Raw genomic sequence first — 13,765 nt, forward strand, 5'->3', positions numbered from 1 at the left:
CTTTACAAGCAGTGGAAATGAGCTTTCTCTGAAAGTTCTCTCCTTAGGCTGTTGCCTCCATGTCCAAGCCCCAAGCACAAGGATCAGTCTATCCTTGTGTCTTATAAATTTAATGGAAAAGAAATACACTTGTCTGTGTTAGGGGAAGAATAATGTATTTTTAGAAGTCACCTTGCCTCGTATTTGAGCTTTTGTTAACAGACCAAACAACAAAACTAAACTATAGAACACTGCATTTTAAATGTATACTTACATGGATGCTGAAACATAATCAGTCAAGGTCATACCAATTGTACCATCTGCACAACTATGTGAGACGTTGTTACCAAATGCCCCATCTTCTCCAATAATGAACTGAAACAAAGAAGGCAAAACAGCCATTAGCCACTAGCATTTCAAGCTGGATTAGTCTATATCTTTCAGTAATTAAGACATTGTGCTTCAGTTTTAGTTTTGCTCTGTAGATCTTTAGACTGTCTGCAAATTGTGACGCAAGAATACATTTTAATTCAATACATTATATAAGGCCAAATCATAGCAGTTGCCCCAAGTTGCTTTATATTTTAATGTAAAGAACCTACAATAATACAGAGAAAAGACTAACAATCACATGTTCCAATTGGGTCATATGGTACTTTAAAGTCTTAGTAAGATGAAGTGTTTATTCAGGACCTTGTATGTTGTGAAAGTATTTTAAATTAGATTGTGGATTTAACAGGGAGCCAAGGAAGAGAAGCCAGTATAGGAGAAATCTGCTCAAAGAAGAAGAACTAATAATTACAGGGAGTGCAGAATTATTAGGCAAGTTGTATTTTTGAGGAATAATTTTATTATTGAACAACAACCATGTTCTCAATGAACCCAAAAAACTCATTAATATCAAAGCGGAATGTTTTTGGAAGTAGTTTTTAGTTTTAGCTATTTTAGGGGGATATCTGTGTGTGCAGGTGACTATTACTGTGCATAATTATTAGGCAACTTAACAAAAAACAAATATATACCCATTTCAATTATTTATTTTTACCAGTGAAACCAATATAACATCTCCACATTCACAAATATACATTGCTGACATTCAAAAACAAAACAAAAACAAATCAGCGACCAATATAGCCACCTTTCTTTGCAAGGACACTCAAAAGCCTGCCATCCATGGATTCTGTCAGTGTTTTGATCTGTTCACCATCAACATTGCGTGCAGCCGCAACCACAGCCTCCCAGACACTGTTCAGAGAGGTGTACTGTTTTCCCTCCTTGTAAATCTCACATTTGATGATGGACCACAGGTTCTCAATGGGGTTCAGATCAGGTGAACAAGGAGGCCATGTCATTAGTTTTTCTTCTTTTATACCCTTTCTTGCTGTGGAGTACTTGGACGCGTGTGATGGAGCATTGTCCTGCATGAAAATCATGTTTTTCTTGAAGGATGCAGACTTCTTCCTGTACCACTGCTTGAAGAAGGTGTCTTCCAGAAACTGGCAGTAGGACTGGGAGTTGAGCTTGACTCCATCCTCAACCCAAAAAGGCCCCACAAGCTCATCTTTGATGACACCAGCCCAAACCAGTACTCCACCTCCACCTTGCTGGCGTCTGAGTCGGACTGGAGCTCTCTGCCCTTTACCAATCCAGCCACGGGCCCATCCATCTGGCCCATCAAGACTCACTCTCATTTCATCAGTCCATAAAACCTTAGAAAAACCAGTCTTGAGATATTTCTTGGCCCAGTCTTGACGTTTCAGCTTGTGTGTCTTGTTCAGTGGTGGTCGTCTTTCAGCCTTTCTTACCTTGGCCATGTCTCTGAGTATTGCACACCTTGTGCTTTTGGGCACTCCAGTGATGTTGCAGCTCTGAAATATGGCCAAACTGGTGGCAAGTGGCATCTTGGCAGCTGCACGCTTGACTTTTCTCAGTTCATGGGCAGTTATTTTGCGCCTTGGTTTTTCCACATGCTTCTTGCGACCCTGTTGACTATTTTGAATGAAACGCGTGATTGTTCGATGATCACGCTTCAGAAGCTTTGCAATTTTGAGACTGCTGCATCCCTCTGCAAGATATCTCACTATTTTTGACTTTTCTGAGCCTGTCAAGTCCTTCTTTTGACCCATTTTGCCAAAGGAAAGGAAGTTGCCTAATAATTATGCACACCTGATATAGGGTGTTGATGTCATTAGACCACACCCCTTCTCATTACAGAGATGCACATCACCTAATATGCTTAATTGGTAGTAGGCTTTCGAGCCTATACAGCTTGGAGTAAGACAACATGCATGAAGAGGATGATGTGGACAAAATACTCATTTGCCTAATAATTCTGCACTCCCTATACAGTAGTTCCACCTAGAAGTAATAAATGCAGGAATTAGTTTTTCTGCATCACTATGAGACAGGATATTTCTCATTTTATGCTTATGCAAATGGAAGAAAATCAGTTCTACATATTCGTTTAACATGCACACCAAAGGACATATCCTGGTTTACAAGGTCTCCAAGATTCCTCACAGTATTACTGGAGTCAAGGTAAGAACTTTGAGTGCAATAGAGTTAAATACCATATTGCTAAGATTTTTTGGGACAGTACAATAACCTTGGTTTAATCTGGACCAGGAAGGAAATTAGAGGTCATCGAGGTCTTTAAGACATTCTTGCACTTTAATTGTTGTGTGTCATCTGCATAGTAGTGAAAATGTATGCTATGCTACCCAAGAGAAGCCTGTAGAATGTAAACAGAACTGGTCCTAGCCAGTGTTGGTCAAATTACTTGAAAAAAGTAATCAGTAACTAATTACTGATTACTTTCCCCCCCAAAGTAATCCCATTACTTTACTGATTACTTATTTTCAAAAGTAATTAATTACTTAGTTACTTTTTAAAAACACGATTTACAACCTGAATAGGTGATAAAGCGATAGATCTTTCAGCCCAATTCTACTTTTTCTGCATAATCCATCATACAAAATGTAATCAAATGGAAAGTTCCCTTTTTAAAACTTGTTTTATTAGTTTTAATCTTTTAACTTTATGCATCAAGAAAAAATTTAATTATGTGCAACATTCTCTGACTGGAAGAAATTTGTTTAATATTTAAACCTTTTTTCTTCACATTCCAGAACATAAAATATATTTTTTTGTGTGTTTACACTCACTCTTTCAAGTAGATGCAAGTAAAACACAGAAGAAAATAAATAAAGTCAAAGACTAGCTGTCCTTTTGCTCTATTTTCACCTGTAAAGCAGGACTGCGGTAGGCGGAGGTTTACCCTGGTGCAGGTGTGCCGCAGCGGTCAGTTGAAGAATCCACAAGTTTTTCTGTGAATTTCCCATTACGTGGTAGCGCACTCGGTGCTTGCTTGGAAGTTTAGGGGGGTTTTTTCGCTGTAAAAAGAAGTTTTCTTTCCACGCACAACGGACGCTAATGTTTTTGTCACTTTTTATGGAATCAAACTTAAAGTAAGGTCAGTACTTCCACGCTTTAAACGCTGCATGCTCATACTCTCTCCCGCACTCCATATATTATCCATTGTTGATCTGCATACAGCTGTTGTCACGAACGTTGCACTTGTTGGGATTCAGAGATTCTTTTATTGCTACCATGTAATCTGCCTTAGGAAGAATGTATTAATAACATGTTTCACAGTATCATTTATCAGTAATATTTCTTACAGGGTTTATATTGCATTGAATATGTCTGTCATCACATTGACCTTTCTATTTTTATAGGTTGAGTTCATTTTATACACAATGCATAAATGTGCTTGGTTAAGAGTTGATGTTCCATTCTAGAAGGTTTTAAGCTTCACTGGTGAGAGTGTCCAGATGATACATGCTGAGGGGAGATGAGAACATAGCAGGTTAATTGCATGCATGCTTACAATACACATATTAATCTAGTAGCAGGTTTGAGTGAAGGCCTAAGCGTCTTCTACTTCAGTTTGAGACTGGCTGCAAAAGTACTTTACTTAGTGATTAATGACGAGGGTCCAATTATTAGCTCTCAGAAAAGCTAAGACCTGAAGTTATTACCTTAAAAGGCAAGTAATGAAGAAAGGAGAAGTTATATGTCAGTTTATAGTTATTAAAAGTATATGTGATGAATCCTTGTATGTACGAGTTGAACTTTTGTCCATCTGTCACCATGTATTTTTGAACTGCATTGACTGCATTGCATTGACGTAGGTGTGATATTTTGTCCTATAAAACCAGAACCCAATGTATTCTTGTCAGAGCAACACATTCTGTACGCTGACGGTTGGTTGTTCTCCTGTGATAATAAAACTCATCGTTTGATTGCACTTTTCCGGAGCCTCCGTCGTTTGTTGTCTGGTCTAAAGTTGATCGATCTCGCAACATTTGGTGGAGGATGCGGGCAACTGAGGATCAGTAGAACGAGGTTCAGGTGTTGTTGTCGGTGGAGGTTGAGGCCGGATCAGTGAATCGGACGGCAGACGTCACGGTGATCACTTTGACTATTGGGCCCACAGAACAAAAAGGTAAGGCACAAACCTCTTAAACAGAAATTGTGCTGTATTGGAGTATAATTCTAAAACAAGTAGTCAAGTGGTCATCCGTTGATCTCTGTTTTGAGTTTTGTTTAAAATAGAAATCTTTATTTGCAACGAAAGTGAAACTTGAGAGAATTGTTGCATTCATGGAAACTAGGAAAAAGCAGTACTGAGCTAAAAGTAACTTGAGACGTCGTTGTTGAAGAAATAGAGAAGAGAGACTGATTTGTGTGTAAGGAATAAAGGGATTAAGAAGTGTCTAAAGTCACGGAACCGAAGGATTCCACCCCCGGGAAAGACGTTTCCTGGGTATTAAACTAGGGGTGGGGCCCCGCTGAGATTTTGTGGCCTCAGATATAGCCCTGGTGATCGCAGAGGATCATCTTGAGAGACACTCAATAAATACATGTTTTAAGAGTAAATACCGGACAGAAGCTCCGAGGAATAGTGACATGTGTTGAGAATAAATACCGGACAAGAAGGTCCGAGGTGTTGATATATGATTGAAGAGAAACTCAGGCCAAGCCGTGAGCTTGAGGTTTTGTAGTGAAGTGAGTTGATTATTAAAAGTGAGAAGTCTGATAATAAAATACTGTGAGCTATTACCTGTGCATTTTTGGGCCCGCCGTGGTCCATGAAAAGCTGTGTTTTGTTGTTATTCTTGTTGGCGTCTGAAAGACGACCGGCAGTGTGCATATCCGGCTTGAACGGAACTGAGGTTGTGACGTAGGAAACTGTCTGAAATAATTTAAAGTGCCAGGCGCCTGCAGGCTGGCTGTGTGAGGCTTTTTAAAAGTCTCTTTTTCCTTTCTTTTCTCTCTGGCGAAAGAGTGCGCAGTTAAAATTTGGGGGCGGCCACTTCCCCTTTAAGTTTAACGTAACAGGCACGTTGATCAAACCAGAAACGTAGTAATAAATGAAGGCATGAGCGTCCTCCTGATTGCAGAGAAGTTATAGAATTATTTTGAGTGCGTTTCCTTGGAAAAAAAAAAAAAAAAAAAAGAGGATTCTGCACAGTGAATGGAGGAAAGGTTCCCTTATCAGACGTTTGATTCTAATGCATTAACTGGTTTTACCTTGACTATTTTGCTGACACCTGTCACTCATGGGGAGCCTGTGGAGGTGTTGGTTGGTTGTGAAACATCAGATAGAGAGTTTGATTTTGTTAGAGCAGAGATTTTAACCGAACCAGAGTTTCGGGTTGATTGTGTAGAACTGTGTGAAGACTTAGCCCCAGTTCTGGCCCAGTGTGGTCATTTAGAAGAGTGAGAGTTTCCACAGTAAAGGTTGGTGTGCCATAATATTTTGTTTCAGTGAAAACCGAGAGAATTTAGGGGAAACTATTATATGCTTGTACTCCCTGCAGACATAACTGAGGACCAGCTTCTTGAGTTTGTTGGTCATTGTTTAAGAAGGTTTAAAGAGCTGGCTGAACTTGCTGAGAGAGGATTTGTTTCTGAATGAGAGATTTGAGTGTCTTTAGGTGTGATCTAGGTGTTAAGACTGGCTGGTTTGTGCAGTTGAAACCACTTGTTTTATCAAAAGTGTACCAGCAGAGATTGTTTCAGCTAAGAGCTACTGGGTGCAGCCTACTTCCCCTTTTTACTTCCCCTTTGAACAGGAGAAGAAACACGCACTGTAGGCCTCTTTAAGATTAAAAGAATAACGCTGCTTGTCTCCTGGTGATTTAAAAGTAGGCCTTGCTGAACGGTGTGAGTTTGACTTTAACAGAAAGAGAAGAGAATTGTTTTTAACTTTGTGCAGGTCTAAGGTATCTGAAATATACAACTGCGCAGTTTTTGGGTTGGCCCGCACTTCCTCTTTTTATTGAGGATCGGTCTACAAGTTGCATGAAGTATAAAACCTCTGAGCTTGGTTTTTAGAGCAAGAATTGCAGCTGGTGTGTTTATTTTGTAGCGCTGATAATTGTGGCTGTTTTGAGAATTTATGAAGCAAATGCTGGTCTGACCCCGTGTTGGTCAGTGATGTGGAAGGTCCGGTTTTCTTGTTAATAAAGAACTATGGTACATTGTACGGTTGTAAACTTTGATTTGATTCATCTACCTGAAGGAATTTATGTGATAGGTCAAATTAAGGGGGAGACACAAGATAATCATTATATTTTTATAATCTCGGCATTAGTGCTGAAGGGGCAACTCCCTGAGTTCCTTGGTTATTGTTTAAGGCAGTTTCGAGAGGCGACTGATATTGCTGAGAGAGAATCAGCTCCTGAAGAAGGAGTTTGAGTTCGTTAGAGAAGACCCTTGTCAGCATCGGTTGTATCAAAGTAAAATCCTTCGGGTCTGAAACAAAGTTATACTACTGGATATTGATTTAAAACAAAAGGTTGGGGTGCTAGATTATTTTGCTTTAGGCATAAGGTGTGGTCAAGGTCTTTTTATTTGGGTTTTATAAAGAGAGAAATATGCACTGTAGGCCTCTATAAGAGTAAGAAAATATTGTTGTTAGCTTCTCACCGATTTAAAATAGCCCAATACTCCGAACAGTGAGATATTTGATTTTAAGAAGAAAGAGCAGAGAAGTGTTTTTATGTTGTGCATGTTTAAAACGGCTGAAATTGAGACCAACGCAGTATTTGACTCAGACTGCACTTCCTCTTTCTCACTGAGGCCTAGACTGTAAGCTGCACGAACCAAAATATCCGACACAGAGAAAGGCTGTGAGCAAGGGGGTTTGGTTGTTCAAAAAACAAAAACAAAAGAAGACTTGCAGCTGGTTTGGTGCGTTGATTTTCAAGACTTTAAAATTGTGTCTGTTTCAATAAGTTGGTGAAATAAAAGCTGTGTTGTCTGGCCCTGTGCTGGTCAGTGTTTTATATTAAGTAGGGTACGAAAAGAGGAAGTGACTGTTGGGTGGCTGCAGGACATCTGATAAAGAAATAGGGAAGTCGCCTCAAGAAACTTGCAAGGAGGAGTCATATAGCAGCCATTTTGGGGAAATCTCAGAGGAACCAAAATGAAGAGCTCAACTATGACATCTAGTGAACCAAGGCTATATCAGCCACTAAATGATCAGCTGGAGCAGCTGAGCAAAGCCATCCACATGTCTTGTTCAAGAACAACTAAAACAGCAGATAAAGAATTCAAAGCTGTAAGGAAATATGTGGAGAAATTATGTGCTGCCCAACAAAAACTTTGCAGGACAGACAGCCTCTATACTTGATCTTCAAAGAGGAAGTCCGACAGAAAACACCTGGTGCAGTCAGGATGTTTAAGTGACACAGAAGTTCAGAAAATCGAGTCAGAAATGGTTCTGTGGCTCTTGGTAAACTGATTTTGAAGGAAAATCAGTCTTTATTGTGCTGAAGTAACAGATCCGGCGCGGTCTGATGGGAAGAATCAGCTGTACCATTCTGAGTGTGCAGCTTTGTTGATATTAACAGATCCGGTGTGGTCTGAGGAAGAAATAAATCGGTGAATGGTTGATATACCTACATGAATTTTGGTGGATCCACTGAGGTCCAGAAGAATAATCAATGTGGACTGTGTTGGTTTGGATGTTGATAAATGATCCAGGAAGAACTGCCCTGGATCTGGGTCTGTGTGTTGTTCAGTAACAACATGCGCAGTTAAAGTTGGGCGCTCTTCCTTACTCTTTTAGTTTCAAAACACGAAGGGTGTTTGTTTCACTTTAAGGTTGGATTAAGAATTACTGTGTGAGGAACAGTTTCACTTTTGACTAGGGAGATAATATGCTTACTTTTGGGTCTATGAGAATTGAATTACAGTGAGAAGGGGATCTTCTGAATGCGCATGCCGGGGTAAAAAGAGTGAGTTCAGACGAGGAAGTCCGAGAAAAGGACACCTTGAGTTGAGCAAGGTGTTTAACTGACTCAGGATTCAGAGAATCGAGTCAGCTGTGATCTTGAGTTCTAATGGTAAATTGATTTTAAAGGAAAATCAATGTTTACTATGATGAAGTAATTCTGAAGATATTACTAGATGTGCTGTGATACAAGTGAAGATTAAGTTGTGTACATGAGGATACACAATTGTGTCGATATTGCTGGATCGGCTGCGGTCCATTTGATAAGTGAATGCTGACAAGAAACTGTTTTAAATCCTCACTGGCAGCGGTGAGATACATGTGCTGAAGACTACTGGACCCGGCGAGGTCCATTTGATGAAGTTCTTGGGCAGATAAATGACCAACAGTTCTTCAAGTGTGTGGAGAATTTAAAAAAGAAAAAGCTGAACTTGCAGGTTCTCTGTACTGTGTGGACTTATATCAGAGTTACAAGTCCAAAGGTTATGCCCTGGAGGCCAAGAGTTGTGTATAGAGAAGAACATGACTTAGAAAAGGACATTTAAGGTCACATTTTGTCTAAGATGGGGAGAATTGTCCCATATGTGTTTATTTCTCTTGTCTTTTAAGAGGACAGACGCAGTTATTGAGTGGTGTCTACTTCCTCTTTCTGATTCTTGAAAGCATGTTTGATAAAATACTCTTAGGAAAGCGTATTTTGAGTGATTCTAAGTGTGTAAATGCTGTGAGTACTCGATGTGAATGATTCTGTGGGATTTATACAAAATAATAAATAACAAATAATAACTCATAGGCGAGTGTGTGAACAGAGGAAGTCTGAGAGAGAAGTGTGTGCGTAGGCAAACTGCAGAGTGTGTGCGTGAAAGAGGGGGTATTGTTTTTACATTAAGATTTAGTAGAACTAAAGTAGAACGTCACAAACAAACAGATAAAAAAGTAAAATAAAGAGAGAAAATAACTGACAATTACATTAATGAATAGAAAACACACACACACAAAGTGCCATATGTGAAATTATTCTAGGAAAGAATCAGAAGTGAGATAGTTTAATATAAGATGCAATGAAGGAAGCAGCTTATACTCCTTTAATTTCCAGAGCCAGTGTGTCCCCTCCCCTCATAGCACCCCTGCCCACTTGGCCCCCGTATCAGGCGAGTATGGAAGGCTGGATAGCCCATGACGGGTAAGATCCCACCTCGAAACCCTGGGACAACCTAAGGCAGGCACAGTCACGATTACTCGGCCTCAGTCCCTGTGAGCTCAGACTCACTGGTGAGATGAAGTGAAGAAGACGGGACCTCAAGGGTAAAGCCGCTGGGCTCAGGCGGAGGGGGAAAGTGGCAAGTGGAGCCTAACTTCTGGCTGAGGACAAGGAATGCTGTTATTTAAGGTGGGAAATCAAAATTTGGGTTAGCAAATTTGGGAAGGAGAAAATTGACTGTTTAAAGGGAAAATTGTGAAGGAGTCTGAAACACTGCAAAGCAACACATGCAAAATCACAAACACAAAGAGAAAATGCATTAACCTTACAAAGACAAGACAAGCTCATGATGATTAATGCATAGACATTGATTAAACCTGGCTTAGAACACAAACATACGCAATGAAGATCAGCTTGCTATTTCTCTGAGTGATAGAATGGTGTGAATGTTTAATAGAATACACTTGAGTTTGAAGTTGTGGAATAACTCAAAGAAGGTATATGACAAAGGGAGTTATGGAAAAAAGAAACAGTGATTAAAGTAGTTTTAAAAGAGTGACTTAGGAGTGCTCTCGTACTGAGTGATCAAAACCAGTGATCACTGTAGAAAGAAATAAAATAATTTAATAAGGTGGTAATGTTTGAACATGTATTTCTCTTGTCACGGCAACTTCTTGAGAGATGACTCAGTACGCAAAGTAGTTGAATGACTCGGGACAGGAAAAGAAAAAGAGAAACTTGGGTTTCCTGTCTGACTGTGTGAGTGAAGCTTGCACTGGAGGAGACACCGTGACTGTGTGGCATTTAACAAGACTTTCTGTGTATTGAGCAGGTGAAATTATGTCAGTTGACTTCGGAGTGCCAGGACCTTGAAGAACTTGGGGCAAAATGTTCTGTGTTTAAGATTTTTGAGGTTGTTGTTGTAGTGATGGATTGATTCGGTCAGTTTGCTTTGGATATTCTTGTTATTTTAATGGAGGGAGTTTGATTAACCATGGACATGTCTGAGAGGGGCCCATTATTTTGGTAACAGTGCACTTAGAGAAAACCTGTCAGGTGATTTTGTTTTGTGCTTTGATGAGCTAATAATCAGCTCTCTTTTTCTCATTTTTGTTCTAAGCAGGCCTGCAACAGTGAATAACAGCACTGAAAATTCTCGGGAGAGCAAATATAAGGTGGGCTTTCCAGATTTCAACTGGCTGAGGAGAAGCCTACCTGTGATCAGGTCTAAGTCCCTGTCTAAAAGGATTGTAGCGATTCAATCCAGTCAAAAGCATAAAAAACTAGCTTCCTAACAAAACAAAAAAAAAAACCAAAAACAAAACAGAATAAAACAAATGAATGAGCTCATGTTGCTGAGAGTGGAGAATCTGATTATTTGCATGGGGGTCTCCACTATTAGCAATACCTGGTGTGAATATGTATGAATGGATGTGTGTAGATGGACGGTGACTGGACAGACGAGGTGAACTAAGGTTGGACCAACTGGACACTGAGGTAAAGACTGGACTAAGGTGAAGCACATGACTGATGACTGTTCTGTTTTAAGTTTTCTTTCTTATAACACAGATTGGATCATAAGTGAGGAAAATTCAGTATGAAATGTGAAGTTCGGGTTAACACACAGGTTTTGTTTACCTGAGAGGAGGATTGCTGAGGTGTGAAATGATATGACTAACCTTTTTCTTTAATTTTCTAAGCTCAGGTGAAGCATTTTGAGTTTGTGACACATCTTATGTTCTTATGTGTCACAAAAGGGGGGATCTAAGGTTTAATTTGAAATGGGTTTTAGGATCATTTTATGACTTTTGGGGTGTTTGATGATTTAGATATGGTAAAACTGAGGCAGAAATTGTTATTTTCATGTTTAAGTTGAAGGATTAAAATGAACTGAATCCTGTTTAGAAGATAAACTCTTTACACACATAAAGAGCATTGAGATTAAGTAAAGTTAATATAAAGGATAGAGCCCAGAACATGGTATCTTGAACCAACTTTGAATAATTAAGGGAACATTAGATGAACACAGTAGATTAGTGAGGTGTAGCAGAGAGAGGTTTTTTGTTTTCTATCCTTTACAGGAGAACATTCCAGTACCACAGCGACCACAGGGGTGGCGAGAATCTCCAGTTTCACAAAACAGGTCACATCTGGAGTACACGCTGTGGACAGGGCGACCCCGGAGGCAAAGGTGGTGTGGCTGAAGGTGCTCAAACGAAAGTGGAAGGAACCACGTTGGACTGGTCCTTACGAGGTCATTGCCAGAACGACTACAGCAGTTCGACTGGAAGAGAAAGGCGACACTTGGTACCACTGGTCGCAGTGTGCACCCGCACACGAGAGCTTGGTAGAGGAAAACTCGTCTTCAAAGAACACAGGTGTTAACAAACAGAGGCAGAATAAACCCTCTCACCTGTGCAACGGGCCGACCAGTGGTCCACCTGGAAGGCCGAAGAAAAGAAGAGCATCGCAGAAGGTCGCCGCGCCACCAAAAGGAGCGGTAACAAATTGAAAGAACTAGAAGGAGTGAAGGTGTAGGAAGTAGATTTAGGGCAGCTCACAGCCCGGCGTAAACGCAAGGTGCTGTCTCTCAGCTTGATTTATTTGTTTGATTTTTTGATGATAAAATAATTAGGAAACATTGAAGCATACAACCCGTTGAGGGGAGAGATAGGGTTCGGCAATTGAAAGGTATTGTTTTGTTGAGCAAAATCTCTTTGGTTATATTTTAGCTTTTAACATGAAACACGCCTCTCTGGAGCTTTTCTCCTTAGGGTACCCGGGGAAAAAACCCTTATCCATAGAGACTATGTCAGCTCCCAAACAGATAAGAACAAACTAAAAGCTAGAAATGAACAACTTAAACATAAACAAGCATAAACAGTGAAATGTGGATTATTAAATATTAGGTCTCTCTATGTTGCAGGGCGCATTTTGTGAATCGGTCGGACGCGGATGCCAGTCCAGCACAGCACTTCCTGAGACAATAGTTGCTAAAACGGGATCGGTGAAAAGACTAAAGCGCGAGGTGTCAGGTAAAGGTGATGAGTGTCTCAGCACATACAACGGCATAGAATTAAATTATGTTAAAGGGTCCACCAGCTCATTCACGTTTGATTTGTGTGACGTCATTAAGTGTGCAGGAGCTAGTAGCAGCTGGAGAGCATATGATGTGTGGGTCTGTAATCACCCTATGATATGCTCCAGTTATGCTTATTGCAAAGCCCCTCCTGGGGCAAACACATACGTACATACACAGCAGGTCAGTGGTGCTCCTGGGAAAATGAGGTAGGTTGGACAGGGGTAGGATGGCAGCCAAATGTGCCAGAAGGCCTGCAAGGAATAGTAATTCAAAGGGTTTATTCTGTTTTTCATAACCCTGTCACCATCTTCTTAGGTCCATGGAACATTAGGGTACACTTAGTTTACCCCAAAGCCTGAGTCACACTTAAAAACTCAATGACAAATCTAACTGATAAACTAATAATCTCGGCATCAAACACGATAGGGCAAGCGGAGAATGCCAATTCATTTATGCCAAAACAAGATAACTATACATGTTTCAGGTTTTCTGCAGATAATGTAAAGTACCACGTGGGAGAAATCAACCCTACTTGGTGTGCTGTCACACCCACGGGAAGAACCACGAATAATGTGAGTGACCCGAGCACATTAATTGGAACATGGGCAAGAAGTGGGTTGTATTATTATTGTGGGCAAAGCACCCTTTTGGTTCGTGTCCCAATGGGAAGCGTAGGGACATGTGCAATGGTGCGACTGGGAGCTCCACTCATACTGATTGGAAATCAGGTAAAGACTATTCAGCAACACAACACACGTACCTTAGCAGCCAGACATAAGAGACACATTTTGGCAAAAAGAGGGACCCAGGGTATACATGCATATGACCCCCGGTTAAACTCTCCGACTAGGATAGACTCCATAGGAGTGCCCAGGGGAGTTCCAAACAAGTATAAGCTGGCAGACCCAGTAGCTTCAGGGTTTGAAAGTATATTCCTTTGGATAACGCCTAGTAAGAATGATGACCGCATTAACTACGTTCATTACAACTTGCTGAGACTCTCTAGCCTTACCAGGGATGCCATGGAACAACATTACTGCCCCAGATGGCTCAGTAACCCGAGCTCTGGAGGGCCGGAAAATTTGTCTAAAACCATGCATGAGCACTCAGGTATTGAAAACCCGCTGGCATCCTGGATGACATCCGTGTTTGGACAATGGAAAGGTGTGGCTATGTCAGTGATGTGCTCATTGGCTGT

The 13,765-nt window shown here is 40.6% G+C and overlaps 1 protein-coding gene and 1 long non-coding RNA gene across 2 annotated transcripts in view; both read right to left on the reverse strand.

Moving 5' to 3' along the window:
• Positions 1-13,765, reverse strand: part of LOC120744339 (carnitine O-acetyltransferase-like) — a 41,365-nt gene that overhangs the window by 16,010 nt on the left and 11,590 nt on the right. The window contains exon 8 of the mRNA XM_040048654.1: positions 254-354. Coding sequence (XP_039904588.1) covers positions 254-354 — 101 coding nt within the window. The remainder of the gene's footprint in view (positions 1-253; positions 355-13,765) is intronic.
• Positions 4,186-6,186, reverse strand: LOC120744349. The gene is made up of 2 exons (XR_005698344.1): positions 5,105-6,186; positions 4,186-4,462 (listed from the first exon to the last, which is right to left on the reverse strand). It is a non-coding gene; the product is annotated as an uncharacterized LOC120744349 (long non-coding RNA).

The sequence above is a fragment of the Simochromis diagramma genome, unplaced genomic scaffold, assembly GCF_900408965.1.
Source record: "Simochromis diagramma unplaced genomic scaffold, fSimDia1.1 OVJJ01000683.1, whole genome shotgun sequence".
Taxonomy (NCBI): domain Eukaryota; kingdom Metazoa; phylum Chordata; class Actinopteri; order Cichliformes; family Cichlidae; genus Simochromis; species Simochromis diagramma.